At 35.5% G+C, this 23541-nt stretch overlaps 2 protein-coding genes across 6 annotated transcripts; both read right to left on the bottom strand.

Moving 5' to 3' along the window:
* Positions 1–250: 250 nt before the first annotated feature.
* On the bottom strand, positions 251–11999 carry LOC132623716 (uncharacterized). Of its 2 annotated transcripts, XM_060338513.1 has the most exons (15): positions 11768–11998; positions 9717–9811; positions 9503–9616; positions 7805–7909; positions 7617–7688; positions 6460–6563; positions 6233–6358; positions 4966–5034; positions 4673–4760; positions 4482–4553; positions 4290–4390; positions 3807–3924; positions 3144–3203; positions 2893–3003; positions 251–646 (listed from the first exon to the last, which is right to left on the bottom strand). In XM_060338513.1, exons 1-15 carry the CDS (start codon positions 11859–11861, stop codon positions 536–538), a joined length of 1440 nt encoding a protein of 479 aa, XP_060194496.1. In that variant the 5' UTR covers positions 11862–11998; the 3' UTR covers positions 251–535. The 2 variants fall into 2 exon arrangements, with proteins under 2 accessions (XP_060194496.1, XP_060194497.1); XM_060338514.1 differs by lacking the exon at positions 4966–5034 and having other exon boundaries at positions 11768–11999.
* A 2262-nt stretch (positions 12000–14261) lies between these two features.
* LOC132624107 (uncharacterized) lies at positions 14262–23264 on the bottom strand. 4 transcript variants are annotated; one of them, XM_060338932.1, is made up of 15 exons: positions 23107–23264; positions 21997–22404; positions 21772–21908; positions 20176–20289; positions 20008–20091; positions 18225–18360; positions 17780–17943; positions 17576–17702; positions 17346–17489; positions 17051–17146; positions 16813–16908; positions 16613–16708; positions 16400–16495; positions 16148–16243; positions 14262–15896 (listed from the first exon to the last, which is right to left on the bottom strand). In XM_060338932.1, exons 2-15 carry the CDS (start codon positions 22315–22317, stop codon positions 14628–14630), a joined length of 2976 nt encoding a protein of 991 aa, XP_060194915.1. In that variant the 5' UTR covers positions 22318–22404; positions 23107–23264; the 3' UTR covers positions 14262–14627. The 4 variants fall into 4 exon arrangements, with proteins under 4 accessions (XP_060194915.1, XP_060194916.1, XP_060194917.1 ...); XM_060338933.1 differs by lacking the exon at positions 23107–23264 and adding an exon at positions 22913–23068; XM_060338934.1 differs by lacking the exon at positions 23107–23264 and adding an exon at positions 22639–22845.
* Between the last annotated feature and the right edge of the window lie 277 nt (positions 23265–23541).

Genomic DNA, 23541 nt, shown 5'->3' with positions numbered 1-23541 from the left:
AATGGAAGAGAAATATGATTTTTTTTTTTCCCTCACTAGTCTGAGTGCCACACACCCCTCTTCCATTTTCTCCTCTCGAGCTTCACTTTGTTGTAGGAGCTGTTCTTTATTATCTCTGCTTCTAGAAGAATCATGGTGACGATGGAAACGGAATTTGTTCTCATTATAGTTGGAGCCAAAACGTCAGTGTTTTAGGATCACCTTCAACGGGGCACGCCCATGAAAATACTTTCCCATCACCTGGCTCACCTTCCCTAATCCAACATTTTCCATTTATAAAGCACAACAAGGACTTCTAGGCCTAGAGTTCAGGCATTGCGCCATGAATTCTATACAGCTCATCCATGAGCTTCCGCATTCACTTCACTCTTTCAACAGTGAATATGACATTGAAAGCCCAAGAGACTAGCAGCATCCAAGATTTCTAATGAATAAAAAAGCATGACAACACCTCATGTGTGCTTATCAAATTTTTCTTACAAGCCAAAAGGAGGAGAAACAAAGAAAAGAGAAGCTAATCATCTGGCATATAACATCAAGAAGAAACCGCACCCTGTTTTGCTTTGAGGACAAGCTCCTCCGTGGTCGTCCCAATTATCTCATTTGCACGCTTGAGACCAACACAATAATAACGTCCAATTGTGTCCTGAATTGGGAACAGAATATATTAGAGGCGAGAGAAACATAGAAAAATTCACTTCAGGATAACTTATGGTAGCAATAGACTTCAATAACCAACAAGAAAGGGACTTATCATACTACTTACGTAAGTGTATTTGATGCATACTTCCCCAGATCCCAGCCTATAGCACAATAACTTGTTCATTCTCCAAGTTGGGAAAATGATTATTTCCTTATATCTCCATAAATGATTAGATCTGTGTTCTCTAATCTTATCAACAGTTGTCAAACTTAAGTCACCTCGCTTTTTTTTTTTTTTTTTTTTTTTTTTTTTAGAAGGTAACATTTAAGTTACCTAGCTTTTATATGCTATTTAATGGATCTCTTAAGAAAATGCGAAGTAGCGTCGTAGGAAGACATCTTCCTAAAAGTAAGTCATCTTCTGGCACAAATTTCTAGTGTTTGGTTGGTGAGTAAAAAATATTTTCTGGAAAGCATTTATCAAAGATTGATAGTAATGTTAGCATACGGGGTAGTGTTTTCATGAACTTACTAGCATTAAAATTAAAAATAATGTCTAAATGTTGGTAAGCAGAATGATATTAAGTTAAAAGCTGAGAGAGCTGTGAAAGAAAATCCTTCTATCCATAAGTGGGGGTTTGGTGAAAACTGTTTTCCCTGAAAAACATTTTCTGGTAACCAATATCAGAAAAGGACTAATTTTCCTAATTTAATGTTCCAGCTTCCAATAAATGCATATTGTTAGAGGCTCACTCAAAATTATGATAGTGGCTGAAGCCCAAGTAGGGCATTTCGCCTCACTTAGTGCTTTAGCGCAAGCACCAATCCATGTGCCTCGTGGCCAATGGGCCCTGTCTTCAAGAGGCCAACACTAGACACTAGATATAGGTGAGCACAATCAAACAGATGCTAAGGGGGATCCCCTGTTCCGTCTTGCGAAGTGATATATTAATTGTTACTAACAAAACATAATGACTTTTTGGTGATTTGGAATACAAAATTAGAAATTTATTATAAGAAAATTAGTCATGAAAAACATAAATAGCCCCTTTTTTTTTTTTTTTTTGATGAAGTAAGAGGTTGTATTGAAAAGGCATCAAGAAGATGCAAGAGAGTTACAAAGAACATAGATGATAACTCCAGAATTGCAAAAAAAAAAAAAAAAAGATCTGGGAGTTAAAACCTATAGCAAAAACTCAAAGCTGTTAAGCAATTGAGAGGGAGCTAATGAAATCTACAAGGGAAATCACATCATTTACAGGGGGATAGCCCCTTTATGTCTATAAGAAATTTAAAATGGTTTTTAAACTTCAGCATGATTTTAACTTCATACATTTTGTCTAATTGTAGCACATTTCTTCAGTAAAGCCACGTTTATTTGCGCTCAGCGCTCAAAGGCCCAAAATAGACCATAATGCTTTTCTACATAGAACCTCTTCGTCCAAAAATCTAAATGTGTCAAAGATTATTTTACATCCTGTTCAACGAAGGTAAACTTTCACATTTTCCTGGATGCATCAGGCAGGCATACTCCAGTCTCATCAGTGTAGAATTTGTACAATATCCACTTTCATATTGGAAAAGAGTTTTCAGGGCTTCCCAAATATATCAATAGAGAATGCTCATTTTCTTATTAAACTAACTGAATCGTTCAACCCGGTCATTAAAAAAAGGAAGGCTATTAGTAGAGTATCTTATTCTATCTACCTGTGGAAAACGCCATCTTGGTTGTAATGCTTCTAATGACCAAGAGGAGTTTCTCTTTACAAGTTTTCAGACTTCCAGTAAATTAGTGGTTTAAAACTGGAGAGTAAATAAAGATTCCTGCTGAGATCCTTGGTCTTTTCCTTAAAGAGGGTCTACCAACTAGCTCAATCTTGCCATTCCAAAGGATGATGTTTAAAACATTCACCGGTTAAAACTTAAAAGCGGTTAAATTTTCTAAGAAGATATACATGGTGTCTGGTAAGTATCATCTAGTCAGCAAAGAAATGAGCAAGCAATAGGAAACAAATGGCTTGTCCGAGTTTGGTATGGTCCAAATACGGAGATCCATAAACTTTTTTCAAGTGGTTTAATCTTGCCTCTTACTTGTGTATATATATATACACAGTGAGTGGCAGATTTCTATATGTGGTTCCCATATTAGTGTCTGTATCTAAATATCTGGCAGCAAGGCAAGCTTGCAAGAAAAGAAAGTTACTAGGTTGAAAAGAACAGAAAGCAAAAGGCATGGAAGACCAATCTTACCCGAGCAACAATGCCTAGTTTATCTAACTTCTGAATAGCATCATCTACATCAAAATTACAGCTTACACCGAACTCTTCTTTCAGTAACTCCTCACACCGCAGATCAAGATCCTATACCATCACTCAGATTAATGGAAGGTTATGTTAGTAGCACAATAATGGATGGACCCCATGGAAGCATGCATCAAGGGAAGCACAAGATAAAACTCATACGAATGCCAAACATGCAGAGAGATACAAGTGTCGTATACCTCCAAAGTAGCTTTACCCTGTTCCATCAAAATGAAAAATGATATAATCACTTCCTTTACCTGCAAAATTGACATAGACACCGTAAGCACCGGCTGGCAGCTGTAACTTGTTCAACTAAACTATAGAACATATTGAGTATCAGAATCAGTAGCTACATTCAGTACTAAATGCAGTCTCAAATTACCAACCAATAATATTCATTAAAAGTAGGAACCTTGAGAATATATTTAAACATTTCTGAGATTCCTATAATGGCACATCAATATCACAAATATCTTCCTTCCATTTCTTTGAGTTCACAATTGTATCTTTAGTCTGTCGTATGAAATCAAGATGACCATCATATGTTTTCTTTCCTTTCTTTGCTCCAGTATAAATAAGTTAATATTGAAGTATATGAATCTCGTTAATTATGTTAGACTGCTTCCATATCACTACAACAACAACAACATACCCAGTATAATCCCACAAGGTGGGGTCTGGGGAGGGTAGAGTGTACGCAGACCTTACCCCTACCTTCCGTTTCCGATAATAGAAAAGCTTATTTTCAGCTCTATTATCCTTTTTTCCCCGGGGAAGGAGGTAGGTTACAATATTACTGGAAATTCATATGATCAAATGGAAAAGCATTTGAAGGGGAAAAGAAGACAGAAGCTACATACTTCTTGCTGAATCACATCATCGCACAAATGTAGAAGAGTACCCCTTCCACTATCTAGCTGTTTATCATACATTGACTGTGTAATCAAGTTTTGATATGTAGCCATATTTTGTTGAAACCTGCATGCAAGTCAAGGAAATCAGCTCCATTGAAATACCAGCTTGAAGATGTTCTTAGTAATTTGCTACGTTCTTCCCAATCATCTGAGGCATTCAACGTATAAAACCGGTATCTCGGCATGACAAGATGCACAATTTAGGGCAATCCATTCAAAAAGAGGATGAACATTAGAAAGGTGGGCTGACTACACAACTAAGTTCATGATGTTGAAGTCCCTCGAACAAAATACAAGTGAAGAAAGATTTGAAGTACAGAATACAGTCAGCAACTAAGAATAAAACGATATGCAAGCACTGGTACAGATAAAACTTTGTTTATTTATAATATTGATAGAGAGAGTACTGCGATCAACAGAACACTTAACGTGAAGTATGTCTTTGCACAATAGCCTATCACTGTGGAGAGGATAGCAAACATGACCCATATATCAGCTTTAGGCAATTCAAGCGAACTCACAACAGCAACCTGAAAGAATGAAAGAGTACCTGAATTCAAAACATAATTCTAAAGGGACAAGAATAGTCGAGCAGTCAAATCCTAAGGTAAAATAACTAACCAGACCAACTATAGCAGACACAAGGAATTTGACCCAATCCATGGGAGTTAAACCAGGATTCTTTTTCTCTGGCTAAAAAAGAAAGAGAAAGAATCATCAAGATGTAACAGTTTATAAGAAGCTCAGTCCCCCAGAGAAGAAGTACACATAGTACAGAATTAGTAGGCCGAAAGAAAACAAAAAAATCATACAAGGACAATTTCCAGGTCAGCCATTGGAATGTGTCTGAAATGCTTCACATAAATTCCTCGGTCCGAATTTGTTGACGTATCAGCTCTTCTGCATAATTACAGCTTGAATCCATTATTCAAACAACACAACAGTGTACAACAAGTGAAAAATAAAGGAACCAGGGGCGAAAGAACTTATTTCAATAACTTAGCTATCTGATAAACACGAGCATTTTTTGTGCAGAAAATGGGCTTCAACCAAATTACTTAACTTTATATTTAAAAATATTTCCACAAAGAAAGTGAATTTGTACCTGTAGACAACAATTATCCTGTCAAAAGTAGGTTCTTGAATTGTTATCTTGCTCAGCAAACTACGTAAACTGGATTCAGACAATAAAAAAAGCAAAACTCGGTAATAAGTAACAGGAACACAAAGGAGGAAGCAAACATTGTTAATGCTAGTGGCATTTTAATTCATAATTATTAATGCCACTCGAGTCATCCTGTCAAGCCATTATAACTTTGCTCCTCTTTAGCCTGTTGAGCTAACTCTCTATATTAGGCCCACTCTCTAGCATGTCGAGGTCATTTTAGTCTGTAAAGGGTAAAAGACGCCCCCCCCCCCCCCCCCCCCCAAAAAAAAAAAGGACAACAAAGAAAATATGTGTAAATCCAAGAACAGAGAATGAACCTTTCACGCATTCGTTATGCGTGGTTTGGGAAGGGCTTATACTGGTTCTAGGTTATTCAACCCATATCCTTAAAGATTTTTGTTTGAAGGCTTAAATGCTTTGCCCTTGGTAGCCCTCAAATTTCCCTGAATAAATAAGGCCTTGGATGTCATGTTTTAGTCTTAAACATCGGATAGAATGGGTTATCCAAGTCGTCACTCAGTTAGTAGAGGTCAAAAAGGATGGAGGCATTATCAACGTCAGTTAGAAGTGATCCCTACTATTTTCATATGTATTCCTAGTTGGCTATCAATATGATCCTGGCCTCTACTCTCTCACTTGATGCAAGGAAATTTTTTTTAGTGCTGGCATTACGAAGACAAGTTGGTATAAAAGGACAAAAGTCAGTGCAAAAACGATTACAGTTCATTGCTAAAGCAGGTCCAATTAGACAGACAAATGAACAATCTGTAGCAGAGACAATAATGCACCACAATGCTCAACTGCTTTATAAACAAAGAACAAAAACACTCGAAGAAGAAAAATGACAACTTTTTCATAGCTATGCACTGTCCATCTCATGACAGATTCCATTTGTTAATACAGAGTTGTGGGAGTCAATAGAATTTTAATACAGAAAACATAGTCCCTTTGCAACAAATCCAAGAGACCTATCGTTAGCCATTGAAATCTTAATATCAGCTCCTACAAGACAATTGGATCATCTCTATTCTCCATAATGGATGACGTAATACGTCTCATGATGTAAATATACCAGTCGGCGGTTAATGAAACTTATTGATAAAAAGATTCACAAGACACAAAAGTGCCTTATGAACTTTCTAAAGCAGTATATCAGTTTATGCAAAGAATACAGATACAGACCATAAAAAAGCACTTATTAGACCTGAGTTCCATATTTTCAATGCGGATACGTTCAACATATAATTCCTGATCTTCTGCTTCACTGATGAGATCATCATACTTTTTTGGATCCTTTTTGCGCCGTGAATTTGATCTCCTCGAAAACAGTCTATCAGAAGGGTTCAGAAACATAGGAAAATTCATTTTGAGTACAATGCAAACAGTAAACAGGTTTACCACACTCTTTTTTGGTATCTAAAAGCCACACACCTCAAAATCCATCCCCAAGTGCGTGCAATAATCGTGTCCACTTTTTCCAAGAAAAAATAATCAGTAGTCTTATCAAATCCAATGCCGCGACGAAAGATTACGTACTGGAAAAGAAAAAGTATGTGTAAAGAGATTCAGTGGCATGATCAAAGTGTTCACTCTCATCCTTTCCCCTTGAGAAGGGATAATACAGATGATACTGCATATAAAATGGACAAATATGGACAGTAACATGGTGGCACTAAATACAATTCAAATCAGATCAGGAAATGTCAATAAAATTGACTTAAGAGAAACATAGATACATACTACACATTGATATACCTAATAAATTTCAGGACAAGGTAAAACATTGATAAACCATATAAGTTGAACGGCCAAATATATCCATGTCCATCCATGATATGGTTTGCAGGTTCAAAGAAATAGTCAGGTCACTGTTTACCTTTGTTAATTGCTTGTGCGCATTATTACAGATTTGAGGAGCAGCCCTTAAATGATGATCAATCTTATAAAAACAAGCAAGAAGACAAGAGGGTAAAAGATCCCAGTTTGTCCTCAGTTGTAACTCGTAACACACTATTTTGAACCATTGACTGCAAAATTTACCTTCTTTTTGAATAAAAATTATCCTCCACACAAAGAAAAAGAAGAAAAGGCCAGTAAGCACAATATAACACTAAAGTTACTCGAATTAAATGGTCGTAAACTTTTGTTCGTGTTTTGATTTGAGTGCAAATTCCTTCAGCCAAAAATCAAGGGGCAGTAATGAACATCGCGACACCGAATCCACAGGATGTCAAGATCTGCTATTGATGGAAATAGTAGTTTCAGAGCATCACATGTGGAGGTAGTGGTGATGCACACACTTTAAAAGCCGACCATAACTGTTGCAAAGCAAGGCAGAGGTAGGGAAACAAATGAAACCATATGTGGATATCAAGGAACCAGGTCACATTCTTGAATTCCCAACAATTTACGGCACCAACAAGAAACAAATTGGGAAATGTTCAATTTGGTAAAAATGTAATAAATATAACCAGAAACTACACTTGTAGACCGAGCATCTGGGAAGCCGTTAACTCCATACCAAACATTCCAGCAAAAGTAAACGCCTCAATTTAAATGGTAACTTGAAGCTACAGTAAGAGTGATACCTTATCAGCAAACTCTGGAAGGCTCTCATGAGGATGCTCTGCAAAATACTTCTTTAAAAGTTTTTTGTCAAGCTGCATCCAGGATAAGGTAGAGTGAATCGCAAAGTCAACATGCCAAAAAGAAACTATATCAAGAGAGCCAATAATCGTTGCAACCAAATTATATGTGGAAGCAGCTGGGTAAAGACCTTAGATTCATCAACAGTGATTGGAAGATTTAGAAGATACTGCCCTGAATGTGCAACATCAATCTCTTCATCACTCGCTATTTTAAAGTTACTTTTGTCCATAATCTGCATCAGCATAAGAGAAATGAAGATAGAAACTGCAGAATCAACTAAGGGCGCGCAAAAACACAAATTTCATCCCCATTTTCCCTTAATCCTCCATCTAGATATGGAGAAACGTTCAGAATTCACAGCTCTTAAAGCTTGTTGCAAGTTTAAAAATCCATTACAAGCTTGGTCTCAATAGCAAGAGAATGAAGTGCAAACTAATGAGAAATGTCTTTAGAGCTAAATGAATTTTTTTTTTTTTTGATAAGGTAAGTATTTTAACAAAAGAGATTCAATCCTCTATACAAATAGGGACCCCATAAGTACACCAAAAAGAAACTAATGATCAGATAACACACTACTTTGCAACTTTACAAAATCTTGCTCCACCCCATCAAATGCACTCCTATATAAATGAATTAATATATAGCCCCCCGTGATTGAAACACAGAAATATCCCCTTCCATTCAATTTTGCACATGGGAAACATGTGTTAAGTAAAACAAAGAAGAAAAGAAATGGGAAAACAGAGGAAGAAGAAACTCCCACTCCCTGAAGACAAACCTTCCATTCAATTTTGCACATGGGAAACATGTGACAAGTAAAACAAAGAAGAAGAGAAATGGAAAAACGGAGGAAGAAGAAACTCCCACTCCCTGAAGACAAAAACCTTGACCTCTTATGTTCACCTCACTGGTTGTCTTCCTATTTTTTCTAGGGTCAGCGAAGAGAGGATAGCACATTTTGTCCTCAAGTGGGGTTTCCACTTGAAGGTCTGTAAAGGTCAGGCCCCTCCATAGAGGGTTGTAGATCCAAAGTATTCTAACTTCCCTTTTTTGGTGAACTGCTGGGCCATGGGTACGCACATACTGACACACACACACAGAGATATCTTTGTATGAACACATGTAGACTCTACATATACACACAGACACACATATGAGATTGGAATTTTTATAAATTATAAATGAAACACTAATATCATGACTAAAGATATGCGGATACAATAGATTATAGCAGCTGGTAGAGGTCACTGGAGAGTCGGAAAGAATGAGATGGGTGACGGCCTTCCCCTATCGTCAGAGTTAGTAGCGTGTTCTTGAAAGTTGAAATGAAGATGTAGCCTCCACCGCCTTCCATGTTTCCGACTCTCTTATTCAAACTTTTAGATCAGTAAACGGCCAGACAAAATGAGGAATAGATTCAATCAACTTCCAAATCCTTCATAGAAGAATGTGTTGTTCAAAGTGTTTAGCAAGGATATGTCAACCCTGTTCTTGCGGAGAAAAAATTTCTAGGAAAAAAATTTTAATGCTAAAAGATTAACTATCTTTAATCTCGAGAAGTCCTCTTTTATCTAATGGAAATGCTTTCATTTGAAGTTGCTCAAAAGAAATCCCGACTGCCATGTGATATCCAGATTTCAGTTCATATATTATGAGTGACACCTGGGCCAGCTGAATGTTTGAGGGCCAATGGATGAAAACTCAAGTCTCTAGCTCTCAAGTACACTAACTAGGAAATTTGGGCTTGCATGTTAACTAAACAGCTCATATAGCTGACTCAGATACCAGAGAGAAAAAACTTTAAAAGAAGCTACATCTTTTTTACCTGAAACAAATATGTCAAAAAATTCTGTTCAAGAATGTCAATTTCATCTGGAGATAACTTGTGCTGCTCCAATTTTTTAGCCCCGTTCACAGGATCAAACAACGAGTATAATTGCTGTAATCACAATATCAACATCAGCAAATCATATCATTTGCAGTAAAATGGTTGCGAAAGCATATTTGATCAAATGAAAAGCAACATAAAATTATATTACCATGAGATCCTCAAACTGTAGAAGATACCAAGCATGAATTGTGTACTCAACTCTCTTGCATAGCTTCAGAAATTCAGCCCGGTCAGAACTATGTTCTGGGCAAGGAGGAAGGTGGGATCATTAGAATCTCAAGAAAAAAACTTTCACTTGAATAATCAATCATAAAAATCACTAAATAGAATAAGAACCACAGAGATTCAAGCCACATTATGCAATAATCAGATTTCAGAAAGGTAGTAATGAGAATAATTTTAAATTTAAGAAGGAAAAGAAATAAGCTGCATAGACACAGACATGATTAACGCGCATCTAGCAGGAAAAACATAACATTTGTGTTAAAAGCTCCAACATAAAAGATGTCAAAACTTATACAGTACAGAAATCTTTTTGGGATTTCGATCCACAAAGTGTCTCCGTAAAATCAAGATGGAGGGTGTACAGGAGGAGAAAAGGACCAAAATCATCCATAATGTTTGGGTTTGGATCAAAATCATACATATTCTTTCACATGGTGCACTAATAGTACATTATGTTTGCATAAGTGGTGCACTTTTAGTCACAATCCCAAATAAATTTAACGGAAAAGAACAAAAATGCCCCTGAACTTTTAGAAAAGGTATAAAAATACCCTTTATTCATCTATTTGCTAAAACTACCCCTCAATTCAACTTTTTGGCTCATTTATTCCCCTTGACTAACGGACAACACTAATTTTTTTTTTAAAAAAAAAAATTAAATTGCACATGACATTTTATTACTGAAAAATTGATTTATTCTTTTAAAAAGAAATCTGAAACCTTGAAATTTTTTTAAATTTGGAAAACTTTTTTTTAACGAATAAAACCTTGACTAACGGACAATACTAATTTTTTTTCTTTTCAAAATGTGAAAAATTGGATTTTTATAAAAATATGAAAAAATTAAATTTTTTATGGAAAAACTGTGTTTAAAAAAAAAAAACAGAAAACTATCTTTTTTTAAATCTAGAAGAAAATTATGGAGTATTAGTTTTGCACATTTTACTTAAAAAAACAATCAGTTTTTCAGATTTAAAAATTGAATTTTCTAAAAAAAAAAAAGGGGTTTCCACCCGTTAAATTTTTTTTTCCAAACTTAAAAAAATTCCACATGTTTTAATGAAAATCCAATTCTGTTTTTTTTTTTTATATATATATAAAAGGCTTACTACATTTGTTTTTTTAAAGAAATGGATGTTGAAAAATTATTTTTCCTTATTCTACAAATAACGATTTTTCAGATTTCTTTTTAAAAGAATAAATCAATTTTTCAGTAATAAAATGTCATGTGCAATTTAATTTTAAAAAAAAAAAAAAAAATTAGTGTTGTCCGTTAGTCAAGGGGAATAAATGAGCCAAAAAGTTGAATTGAGGGGTAGTTTTAGCAAAATAGATGAATAAAGGGTATTTTTATACCTTTTCTAAAAGTTCAGGGGCATTTTTGTTCTTTTCCGTTAAATTTATTTGGGATTGTGACTAAAAGTGCACCACTTATGCAAACATAATGTACTATTAGTGCACCATGTGAAAGAATATGCATGATTTTGATCCAAACCCAAACATTATGGATGATTTTGGTCCTTTTCTCGTACAGGAGCCCTCCTTTTGATCAGGGGCCTCCCCACCATTTGATTTGTCCAAAACTAACTTATTGTTTTAACTGTGAATAAAATATTCTACTTACTTACCTATCGAAAAAAATCACAAAGAAGGAAGTTGTTTACAATTTCTTGGAATCCGCGAGGAATTGTTGAAAAGATGGAAGCCTTTCTAGGTAGATTAGAGTATATATGCTCGGGGGAGCATGTAAGGGAAGTGCAACATTTAGAGAATTCCTGGTTAGAGAGAACCCCATATTTTGTCCAACAAGTTAGAAATTGAGGTGGAGTTGCAAAAAGTAAAATGTCCATTAAGCATCTAATTCTTAGAATTCAAGAGACAAGTGGTGAACTTTTGAGTTGAGTGGAAGTGTGTTAGTATTTCTGAAATTGTGGTCTTAGAAGATGTGGATAAATAGAGAAGAGAATTAATTACCTACAAGGTCGGCGAGGGCCATGATGAGCCTGGGTTTGAGGACTGGAATAACAGACTCCCGCTCCAATCGGATCACCTCTTTCTTCTTCTCCATTCTCCCTCCCGGCAACCACTATTACAAATCGCTAAGCAAATAAAAAGGTGTAACGGTAGGAATCGCTCAACCGACGAAATAAAGCCTCGGTAGGTCCTGCGTTTTGCCCTCTTTACTCAAGGACCCGCATTTTTTGTAACCCAAAAAAAAAAAATGAAATCAAACTAACCTATTAAAAAATAAAAAAAAAATAGATTTTGAGATTCTATGCGTGAAACCCATACCAAAAACCCCCCAACCCCAACCTTTTATTCTTTCAAATTCAGACTCAAAATTAAGGTATTTTTCATACTTTAATTAAAGATTAGTCACGTTTTAAAACACCGAAATATAAATATTTTATATAGAACTTCATAATTTTTTTAGTGTATAATAATATCGGCTCATTACATCAAGTATACATATACATTTGGATCGTCGTTTTAGGGGTCGTAAAGTGTTCCGAAGTACGTTTGAAAACTTGTTATATTTAGGTTTAAGTGTCATATTTTATAGGATTTTGATTAATCTCTTTTGTTTTACTCCCAAAGCTATGAAAGTACTTTTTTGGTTCAAGAAAGATAGAAAAGAAAAAATTACTCTGTTTTGTATTAGGTTTTTTTTTTCTTTTATGCCTTTTTTATTTTGTTATTGTATTGTGTAATCGACACCTTTTGAATGTGCAAAAATAAATATAATATTTAAAAATAATTCCAATACGAGAGGCTCATAATAATTGAAAAATATTTCATTCCATTAGCAACGAAATACATCATTAAATTACAATAAACTTAAAAAAAAAAAAAACAAGTTGTAGACACTCTTCTACTTCCAAATATGCTGCCACCACGGGAGTTTTGCCCATATAAACGCTTATCATGCCCAAATTGCTTACATGTCGAGCACTTGCGAGAGTAATAATTGTTCACATGGCATAAGCAATGCTATGGTGACACCTACATGAAAATTAAAAACAAAAATTATAAAAAAAACTGTATTTTTAAAAACAAAATCAGCATTTTTAAAAAAAAAATCTGGATTTTAAAAAAAAATGAAAAAAATAATAATTTTTGTAAAAAAATATCAAAAAATTTAGAAAATCAGAAAAAAAAATGATTTAAAAAATAGAACAGTTGATTTTTTTAAAAAAAAAATGTGAAAACTAAATAATCAGAACTTTTCCATTTTTTAAACTTTTTTTTTATTTTCTATAATTTTTGATATTTTTTTTACAAAAATCATTATTTTTCAGTTTGTTTTTTAAAACAAGTACTTTTTTTTTTTAATTTCCATGTAGGTGCCATTGTGACATTATTTATCCGCGTGGACAACACTTGGCAACATTTTTATATAAAATGAAGAGTGTAGATCACATGTCATTCAAAAATAATTTGAGGTGTGTTTTACAAACTAGATAGTGATAGTTTAGGTAGTTTTCTTAACCTTCTGATAGTTTAGGTATAAACTCAAAAAAAGTAATATCTGGGGTGTGTTTTTAACCCTTATCTCTTCACAAATTGGACCACTTCCCACATGAATTTTTTTTTATTGGGCAATTTGCAAGATTGTCCTCCGCTGGGGGTGGTCTTTAATTTTTGGCCCTCCAATTGGTGATCTTTAATTTTTGTCCTCTGCCTTTGTAAATTCTGCCTTAAGGCAGAGGACAAAAGTTAAAGACCACCAATTTGAGGGGCAAAACTTAAAGACCACTAATTTGAAGGACAAAAATTAAAGACCACCCCAAATGAAGGACAATCCGCGCAAAAAAAAAAGTTTTTTATTTACTTGTGCCTTAATCTATTCTAATTTAGTATCACAGTTAAAATTTGACATAATTTTTCAAACAAAAAATAAATATTCCCTCCATTTCAATTTATATGAGCCTATTTGACTGGACACGACATTTAAGAAAGAGATAAGACTTTTAAAACTTGTGATTCAAAATAAGTCTTGAAAATTTGTGTGACTGTAAATCATTCATAAAGTGAATTTGTTTCCAAATTAGGAAAGAAATCATTCATTTTGACACGGACTAAAAAGAAAATAGGTTCAAACAAATTGAAACAGAAGGAGTATTAATGTGAGGACAGCGAGAATGAGGAGAATAATATGTCAATTAACCAACTTAAATGTTAATGCGTATCAATTAAAGTGAAGTATAACATATTAAAAACATAATTCAAACCCCCCCCCCCCCCCCCCCCCCTCTTCTCGTTAATTTTAATTTAGTCAATGCCAAACTCAAGAAAACAATAACGAGCGTATTATGATGGGTTACTGAATCTAGCTACTTCGCTGCTAGTGTTTTTACAATGACTTGTCTTTTTCGCTCAAATTAAAACAATACAACACCCAGATACCAATAAGTACATACCGCAATTCCTCATTCCTAACAATTTATATTATACTGAACGGAAAGCATTGAACGAAAAAACGACATTTTATTTTACCGCCAAAGAGAACGAAAAATAAGAGCAAGAACTCTATTAGCTACTTAATATCTAGTTAAAGAACCATTCGACCTCCATAACTAAACTAATCTCCCTATATCTATAGATATCTAGTATATACACCCGACATTAGATTTGTCTAATGTATGTATGTACAAAATGCCCATGAGGCTTGGTCATCATCAAGAAAAGCCCTGCAGCAGTCTCAACTCAAAAAAATCGCAATAAAATCCGGCTGCATGAATATAACCGCCTACATCTTGTGGTGTAAAAAATTTACATCAATTTTTGTTCTGCCAACTCTTGGAGCCTCGTATCATTGTGCAAGGCAACATCCCTATGGATTCCAGGGCCTCAAGAATGGTTTGCCCATCGAATCGTGTAACCCTGGATTCTGAGTAGACATGTTCGTCCATCCAAGACCATTGGGTTTAAGGCCCCCAGGACTTTCCTGGCTACTCATGTAACTAAGGGAAACAGCTTGTTGCTGCGAGGCATTGTTCGTTGTGGGAACTGCCACGCTTATCTCACCAAAATTCCTTGAAGGGATCAACCGTTCTCTTGAACTTGATAGATCATAAGAGCCACTATGATGCAGTGCGTTACACTCAGATAAAACACTGTACAAGCTCTGATCTGAGTTGTTTACGCTTCCAATGCTCTGAGATGGACCACCAACACCTTCTAAAGTAGACCAGCCCCCACGGGCATGATTCTCTCCAGAGAACCAATTCTGACTTAACAAGTCTCCACTGCTTAAATGAGTTTGAGATGGCGCTGACACATGAACAGAATTGACAGCCCAATCTTGCAAGCCAACATTCATCTGTTCATGCCTAGGGAAAGAGTATCGACCTCCATCTGGGTATAGATTCCCCTGAAAGTTTTGATGCATGAGGAGATCATTCAGCCCCTTGTGCCGTAGCTCCAATGGTAACTGTGCATGAAGCTGCTCCCTAAAATGACCAGAATATTGACCTGGCTCCACCATCAGATTGGTTGATGGTTGGAAGCCCAGCGGAGGCTGTCTCTGCTCACGGTTGAAAGATGAACTATCTGGATCCTTGAAAAACGGTTGGAATATTTCATTCCTGTTCTGAGGGTATGAACCAAAAAGAGAAACAGCACTGGGTTCCCTGGGCAACATATCCGTCCCAGCATCCTTTTCTGTGGGGACAGCTTCCAGATTAATAAGACTAGCAGCTGGCTCATCAGTAACTCGAGGATGCACAAGTGACAACTCCTCAGCAGAAGAATATTCATGACTTATGGGAGTGGCACACCCATAAGAAGTAGCTATGCTAACTGCTGGCCAACCATCATCAGTCGAAGCAAGAGGATCCCCCTGATCAGCGGGAACATCCACACTACTCAACCCTTCTGGATACTCCGATACAGTTGGAGAAACTTCGTCCGCCTGCTGCATTATATGGTTCTCGTTACAATCCAGCTTAAAGTGACCTAACTGATTGCTCTCATCAAGTGAAACATGATCAAGATCCTGATTGAGTGAGACGGGGAGAGACTCGTCATCATAATCAGTGTTAGCTGTGCTATCAGGAGTCTGTTCATCACATAAGCGTGCAGACTCTCCTCCCTCCTGATCCTGACCATCATATAACCAAAAAGTTCATTTGAATCTTATCAAGAACATAGGAAACTGAAAAGATTCTTCTCAGGCAAATTATAACAGAACTAAAACTCTTAACTGAAGTTTCTACCACTCATTTACTTGTATTTAACGAGACAGGAACCCTTGTATTTAAGGAGACCATCTTCCGACAAACACGAGTTCGTAAGAATTTAGGTGAAGCCTTTTTGCCTCTATACAATTGTTGTGCTATTAGTATAACTGACCTCCGACTGTATAGGAAGCTCATTATTTAGTATTTCTCTTTCCGTTTGCTTCTCGATCAACCCATCAGATTTTTCCTTGCCCTCATGCTGATCAACCTAGAGCAAACTTGGACATTTTAACATTTAATCTAAAGAAACATCTTCGCTTTGACATACATGAGTTGGTAAGAATTAGCCCCGATACAATTGTTTTTCTATTAGTATAACTAACCTCTGAATTTATTTATTTATTTGAGATGGTAACAAACTAACCTCTGACTTTATAGGAAGCTCATTATTTAGTATTTCTCTTTCCATTTGCGTCTCGATCAGCCCATCAGATTTTTCCTTGCCCTCGTGCTGATCAACCTAGAGCAAACTTGGACATTTCAACAATTAAACAACTAAAGAAACCATCTTCCGTCGACATACACGAGTTGAAAATAATTTTCCATATACAATTGTTTTTCTATTAGTATAACTGACCTCTGACTGTAGAGGAAGCTCATTATTTAGTATTTCTCCTTCCATTTGCTTGTCGATCAACCCACTAGATTTTTCCTTGCCCTCGTGCTGATCAACCTAGAGACATTTTAACAATTAGACAACTAAGGAAACCATCTTCCCTTAGACATACACGAGTTGGTAAGAATTCGCCTCTAGACAATTGTTTTTATATAACTGACCTCCGACTGTAGATGAAGCTCATTATGTAGTATTTCTCTTTCAATTTGCTTCTTGATCAACCCATCAGATTCTTCCTTACTCTCATGCTGATCAACCTAGAGTAAACTTGGACATTTTAACATTTAGACAACTAAAGAAACTATCTTCCCTTCGCCATACAGGAGTTGGTAAGAATTATAGGTGAAGCCTTGTCGCGTCTATACAATTGTTTTTCTACTGACTATTAGTATAACTGACCTCTGACTGTAGAGGAAACTCATTATTTACTACTTCTCTTTCCATTTGCTTCTCGATCGATCCATCATATTTTTCGTTGCCCTCCTGCTGATCAACCTAGAGCAAACTTAGACAATTTAACAATTAGACAACTAAGATAAACCATATGGAACTTCCATTAGAAAAGCAAAAAATTTAAATTAAAAAAAAAATGTCAGAAGCATAGAAACATCTTCAAAACTGATTCCTCAAAAAAGTGATGAGATAACCGACATTGACCCTCAAAAATAAGGGGAGAAAAGCTAAGAGTATAAACCTCTACTTCCATTGAGAGTGCAACTTCTGCTTCTTTTTTGTCAATTTGTTCTGCAAGGATCCCATCAGAGCTCATTCTCTCTTCTGCTTCTTTATTATCAGTTAGTTCTAGAGAGATCCCATCAGAGCTCTTTTTCCCTTCACCCTGATAAACCAAGTGAAAACAAATCATCAGGTAATCCAAGCAGATTCTCTGAACTTGGATATCTAAGATGCACTCCTAAGACAGACCTTAATTTGGACATTCCGTTTCTGATCCATTTCTTGACATAATGATATTCTCACTTGCAATTCCTGTGAACGTCTCTTTATCCACTGTGAAAACCCAGCAGGGACATCCCTATTTGCCAGTTGCAGCCTGTACAAACACACACTAAGAACTGACGTGGAGACCAATGATATTACTAGAAGAAATATTTTTCTCCACAAACTAACCAGTGGTCATGTAATTTCTGACGTTCTTCTTCCTCATAAAATTCAAATGGCTGTACATGAAGATTTTCCACATCACCTAAGACATTGCTCAGAGACCTGGGTTGAATGCTATTACTATTATGCTTCATGCTGTTCTTAACACGTTGATAGTGTTCTCGACTGACCTGAAATATGATGGAGAAAGGATGGGGAAAGACTATCAGCCACTGGAGATGAGAAAATAACATAAATTCAATGAGTGCCAATAGCTTGTACAGAATTTGCACACATGAAGGACTGAAATGAAAAGCATCCGATGTAAGAACTCAAATGAAAAAATGGCTGGGCCAACATCTTGCTGAATAATGGCTCCAACATGTGTGAGCTCCAGTATTAGGTGAGATTGAGAAAACAAACAAAATCAAGATCATTGGAAGATTTTCAAAAGACTCATAGATGTTCCAACCTTAATATAAGACATGTATTTGGCACCATCGCTGTGTTGGATATTGCGCTTGTTTAGCTTTTCTCCTTTCCTAGATCTTGCAGCCATCTTAGCTCCATCAGGCGAACTGCCATATGTCCCTTCCATGAAGCCCTTTCTGAATAACCAAAAAAAAGGCATGTGACTGTTATGGCACTTATAATGGGAAAAAAGCAATTATCTATTAAGAATTACAAACATACAACCAGAATTTAAGAAGTCATAATGTAAGCTCATTTTATCTTCTCTTTTGCTTCTTCCTTCAATCAATTCTTTTACAGCTATTTTTATCAAACAGATCTATTGATAATCAAGAAGGTTAAGCTCACCCCCAGAACAACAATAATATCAAGGAAAAAGAACAAAAGGATCGTTGCAACAGTCTCCGACTACGGCATAACTTAGTGTAGTTGTCAAACGATTTCAATATTTCTTCTGGATTATCCTTTATTGGCAGAATATCTCGGGACACCCTAAACTTGACACATTTTATTCAGTGCACATCTAAACTATTTTTGGTTGTCCAAATCTGAACTTATTTTGGTCCTGATTACCCCCCTGAACTTGGCAATTTGATAGCCTCTGCCCTCCTAGACTAATGTGGCAAAGAGCGTGCATACACTCTCTTTCAGGCTCTTGGGATTGAAAAAATCAAGAAGTCAGCTTCTAAATGGGGTATTTTCAACCATAAATTGCCACATAATCATACATAATGCTTTATATGTTCCAAATTTGTATTTCTTAATATTAAATGCATATTTATCACAGCTTTGTATTTCTTTTTATTTCATCTTTAGATGCATTGGCTACTTGTTTTAATTGTGTTTTTCTTCTTCACTTCGGGCCAAATCTATAGAAGATATGGCTGAAACTCTATTCTTATTAGCCAAATAAAAGAAAGTTTTAACCAAAATAATGAAGTTCTAACTGTATTTCTTTTCATTCTTTAGATGCAATGACAACTTTTCCCAACTGAATATATCTTCTATTTTGGGCCAAATCTATTTAAAAAATTGGCTTGAACTCATTATTTTTAGCCGAATAAATTATTTTTATTCAAAATAATGGAGTTTAAATTGTGTATTTCCTTATTTCTTCTTTAGATGCAACGGCTATTTATTCTAACTTTGTATTTTTTTCCTTCTTTTTGGACCAAATCTATTAAAAAGAAGTTGCTAGAGCTCCATTATTTTTAGTCAAATAAAAAAATTCAATCCAAAATAATGGAGTTCCACTTGTGTATTTCTTTTTATTTCTTCTAGATGCAATGACATTTTGTTTCTCTTCTTCTTTTTTGGGCCAAATCTGTAAAAAGAAAATATTGGCTGAAACTCTATTACTTTTAGCTAAATAAAAAATGGAAGTTTCAGTCAAGTTGTTCTACAAATTTGGCCTGAAAAAATATGATCCAAAAAGTTAACAAATTTAAAAATATAATAAAACATGTTATTTCAAAAAAATGCCACGTTCACGGAATAATGTTGGTCAGCCCATGCCCATCAGGTGAGATTTGTTAGAAGAGTCCAGGCTATTGGAATGCCAAGTCCAGGGAGGTCATTAGGACTAGACAAAGTTTGAGTGCACACTAAATAAAGTGTGTCCAGTTTATGAGGGGTCCCGGCGTATTCTGCCTAATTTATTTTCAGGTGCTTCTTTATTTCTTTTTTCTTTCTTTTTAAATTTCCTTAAAGAAACCTAGAACATTTTTTGAAAAGGTAAGGTAACCAAAGTAACCTAGAACATAATACAATGAAAGAAAATCAACCTCGTTATTCTCTCCACCATTTCCTCCTCCGAGTCTTTACAGCTCTCCAAACTTTCCTTCCATAACTGCAACTTCCCAATCATACTGCCAAGAGAAGTAGAATGTAATGCAAACAGCAAAACGTTCTGAAATAAGGTTAAGAAAAGGACAGTTAAGAAAACTGCATACTTGTCATGGTAATTTTGTAATTCCATGTAATATGCCTTCTTGTTAGCCTTGAAAAGCTGCTCCTGACGCATAACATTATCAGGGTGAAAGCTACCAGAACAAATCATCTGACCCCTGCAAAGATGCCAGAGATTTTGATAGCATGAAATTCTCAGAACATCCATGTAAAGGGTTAAATCTCACATGTTCCAGATAAATGCAAAGTTAGGCCTGCATAGTAAACTATAAATAGAAACAGAAGAAAAAGATATATTATCCTTAGTGCTTCAGCCATAGCCCAATATCTCTCCAATCAAAGTATAAAGCACTTAAAACCGAAAGAGTTAAAGATCATCTATACACGCTATGCAGAAAAATTATGCTTAAGATATCGACATGCAGCAGCTGGGGCTCTAGTGCAAATGATCATGAAACATACTAACTTATTTAAGGTAGTCGATGCTAACCTCTTTTTTTTTTTTTTTTTAAACTGGTAACTGTATTATATATCTTGTGAGCAAAACAGTACATAGGTTGAACTGGAACCATATATACAAAAGTACTCCAAAACTCTACTGTCCCATGTCAATATGAATTTAAAACATCTTTACAACTTGAGGTGTTGATTTAGGGATATTTTTCAGAAAATTGACACAATGGTGTAAGCTACAAGGTTAATAAGTGCATAATTACGTACCTACTTAACAAAAGTCCATAGGAGCAATACACGGGTGATCAGACAGAATGCGCCTAACTAAGAAGGTAGAAAAGGCGTCTCAGACGGTTAGAGAACTGCAGTTCAATGCCAAAACAATTACAGGATGCTAGTTCCATAATCGGGAAAGCATATGCTTCTCCAGACTCCTAACGTGCAAGGACATTTGGAAATATCAAGGACTAGATTAGGGAAAATATATACAGCCAATGCGTAGGAGGTTGATTGCACGTCATATTAGGTTCTATTAAAAGTTAAGATGTTTGGTTCCTCTACTTGGTCCTCTGTAAATGCTACCTGGCATACTAACAATATCAAGTACTCTATACTATTTAATAAAAAGATGGGGATATGGCACATATACAATTGATACATCCGTGTATTTTATCCTCATAATCCCATTGATAGATCCGTGTATTTGATCCTCATAATCCCTTTGTTTTGACCCATTGCATTCCAAACTACATCCACAAACACTGGGAACCCTTAGTTCATCTTTTCTTATCCACGAATCTCGGTTTATTGTTGCATCCTTAAAACAATTGCTCCTTGGTGGGAAAACTATAATTTCCAATCTCATCAGAAGAACATGATGCTAAAATCAGTAACTCTAATCTCCTCAGTGTTAATTTATATCAAAAGCGTATCCTAGCTTCTTTTATATTTATATAAAACTCAACAAATGGAACCATAATCCCATCAAAATTTGATGATTCCCTAAAATGAGAAAACTAGTCTGAGTACCGTCAGATGGCAAACAAAGTATCAAAAGTCTACCATAAATCCTACAGCCAAAAGTAACAAAAGAAGTCACAGGAACCTCAAGTACAAATTTCCAAATATGAAAAAACTGAAGAATTGAACGTCAGACATATTGAAATATTAAGCAAAGAAAGACTTGCCACTTAACAAAAGGATTTCCGAAGTGCAAGTTTTCCTCCCCCAATAATTTATAGACAATATCATCTGGTCCGGACCCTTCCGGCAAAAATTGTGAAAGAAATCCTCTCTCATCTTGTGACAAGTTTGCCTGCCAAACCTAAATCAATCTCCATAGTGTAAGATATAAGGATAACTATACATTCCAGTAACAAGTATTTAGCATACACAACTTGATAGACTGTTACCTCATGCGAGAGGACCTCGCTTAAATTTTTTAGTTCAAAAGTTTCGTGAGGTAGAGTAAAAACATCAGCCAATATGCTATGGTGATGTGAGAGAGAATCCAAAAAGGGAGTCAAGTCTCTCCGTGAAATGCCAATTTGCTCCTTCTTGGCAAGAACACACCTTTTTTTGTCATCCCAAACCAGAGAAACGTTGGGTCTTAACTTCAAATTATATCTTGTTAATCCCTGCTTCTTCTTCTTCTTCTTCGATCCATGGGGTTCCAGAGAAGAGTCAATATTGTTGGCAGCACGTAGACGTTTCTTCCACTGATCAGCCACCATTGTCAAAGCATGCCCCAATAATTACCACTAGAGCATAATGATCCTATCTCAATGAGTCACTCCCTATGAATGGTCAGTTGAGAGCTTCTAAAAACAGCATAAAAGAAAATAAGTAAGCTAACTTGACAATTGCTGTAAAAGAAATGCTCAACGAGCAAGAGCCAACTACACGTCAAAGGTAAAGTAAAGGGAAAGGTGGCAATTGGCATGCAATGATACGCAGATGAGGTAAAATCGTTCATTAAAGGCATGTCGACATAAAAGGTAATAAATTATAGTAAACAAAAGCTTCATAAAGTGCAAGAGCGCTCATTGGCATGCCTCGTGAGATACTTTTCAGTGACAGATTCACCCGGTTAATGCGTGGGTATCCAAGGGAAAGCATATCAAGCCCACTTTTAAGATCGAAGTTACAGTGAGATTACTGCAAAAGGTGCTTCAGAGAAGCATACAATCCTCACTCCATTATCAACCTCCAACACCCAGGGCAGGGAGATAATTGGAAATAAAAATAACAGAAAGAGATAAGGAGGCATAGACTGAAAAGGTAGAAAATATAAGCAGACACGGTTAAGTGTTGGATAACAACACATACCTGGATAAAATTTAGTATATATCTAAGAAAGCAAAGAAAAAAAGGGTAAGCGACAACCAAAGAGAGTGATAGTAAGACAAGGTATAATTCTCGGCAGGATTTCAGGGAAATCGAATATAGGCTAATTTATTTATTAGATAGAAGATCAGAACATGGCAAAAAAGAAGGCACAGGGATGATTGATTGATTGATACCTAGAAACAAAGTCAATACGACGGCGGCAGCGATGAAGGGTTGCAGCGTTATCCGATACCTTTTTTCCTTTTTATTTTCTCCGCACCTTTTTTTAAGTAGTTGTTCTTTTTTTCTTTTTCCTTATTGGCGCAGCGAACCCCGTATGAAATGGAATACGGGTTTGGACCCGTTATCGTTTCCAGGTAACGATAATTGTTCTTACAGTGTGAAAGGATAATATTAAACCTTTTTTATATTATATAAAATTTATTTTTTTAACCTATGTATTTATAGATTCTTATTTAAATTCATATTATAAGTAGAATAATCTTTTATGAATTTATCACTAAATCTAATGTTACTTTTTATGATTGATATTTTAATACACACATTCACATATTACATTATATATATATATATATATATATATATATATATATATATATAAGTTTCAC

This window comes from Lycium barbarum, chromosome 12, assembly GCF_019175385.1.
Source record: "Lycium barbarum isolate Lr01 chromosome 12, ASM1917538v2, whole genome shotgun sequence".
Taxonomy (NCBI): Eukaryota; Viridiplantae; Streptophyta; class Magnoliopsida; order Solanales; family Solanaceae; genus Lycium; species Lycium barbarum.
Note: the sequence above shows the minus strand (reverse complement) of the source record. Positions and strands in the feature narration are given on the sequence as shown.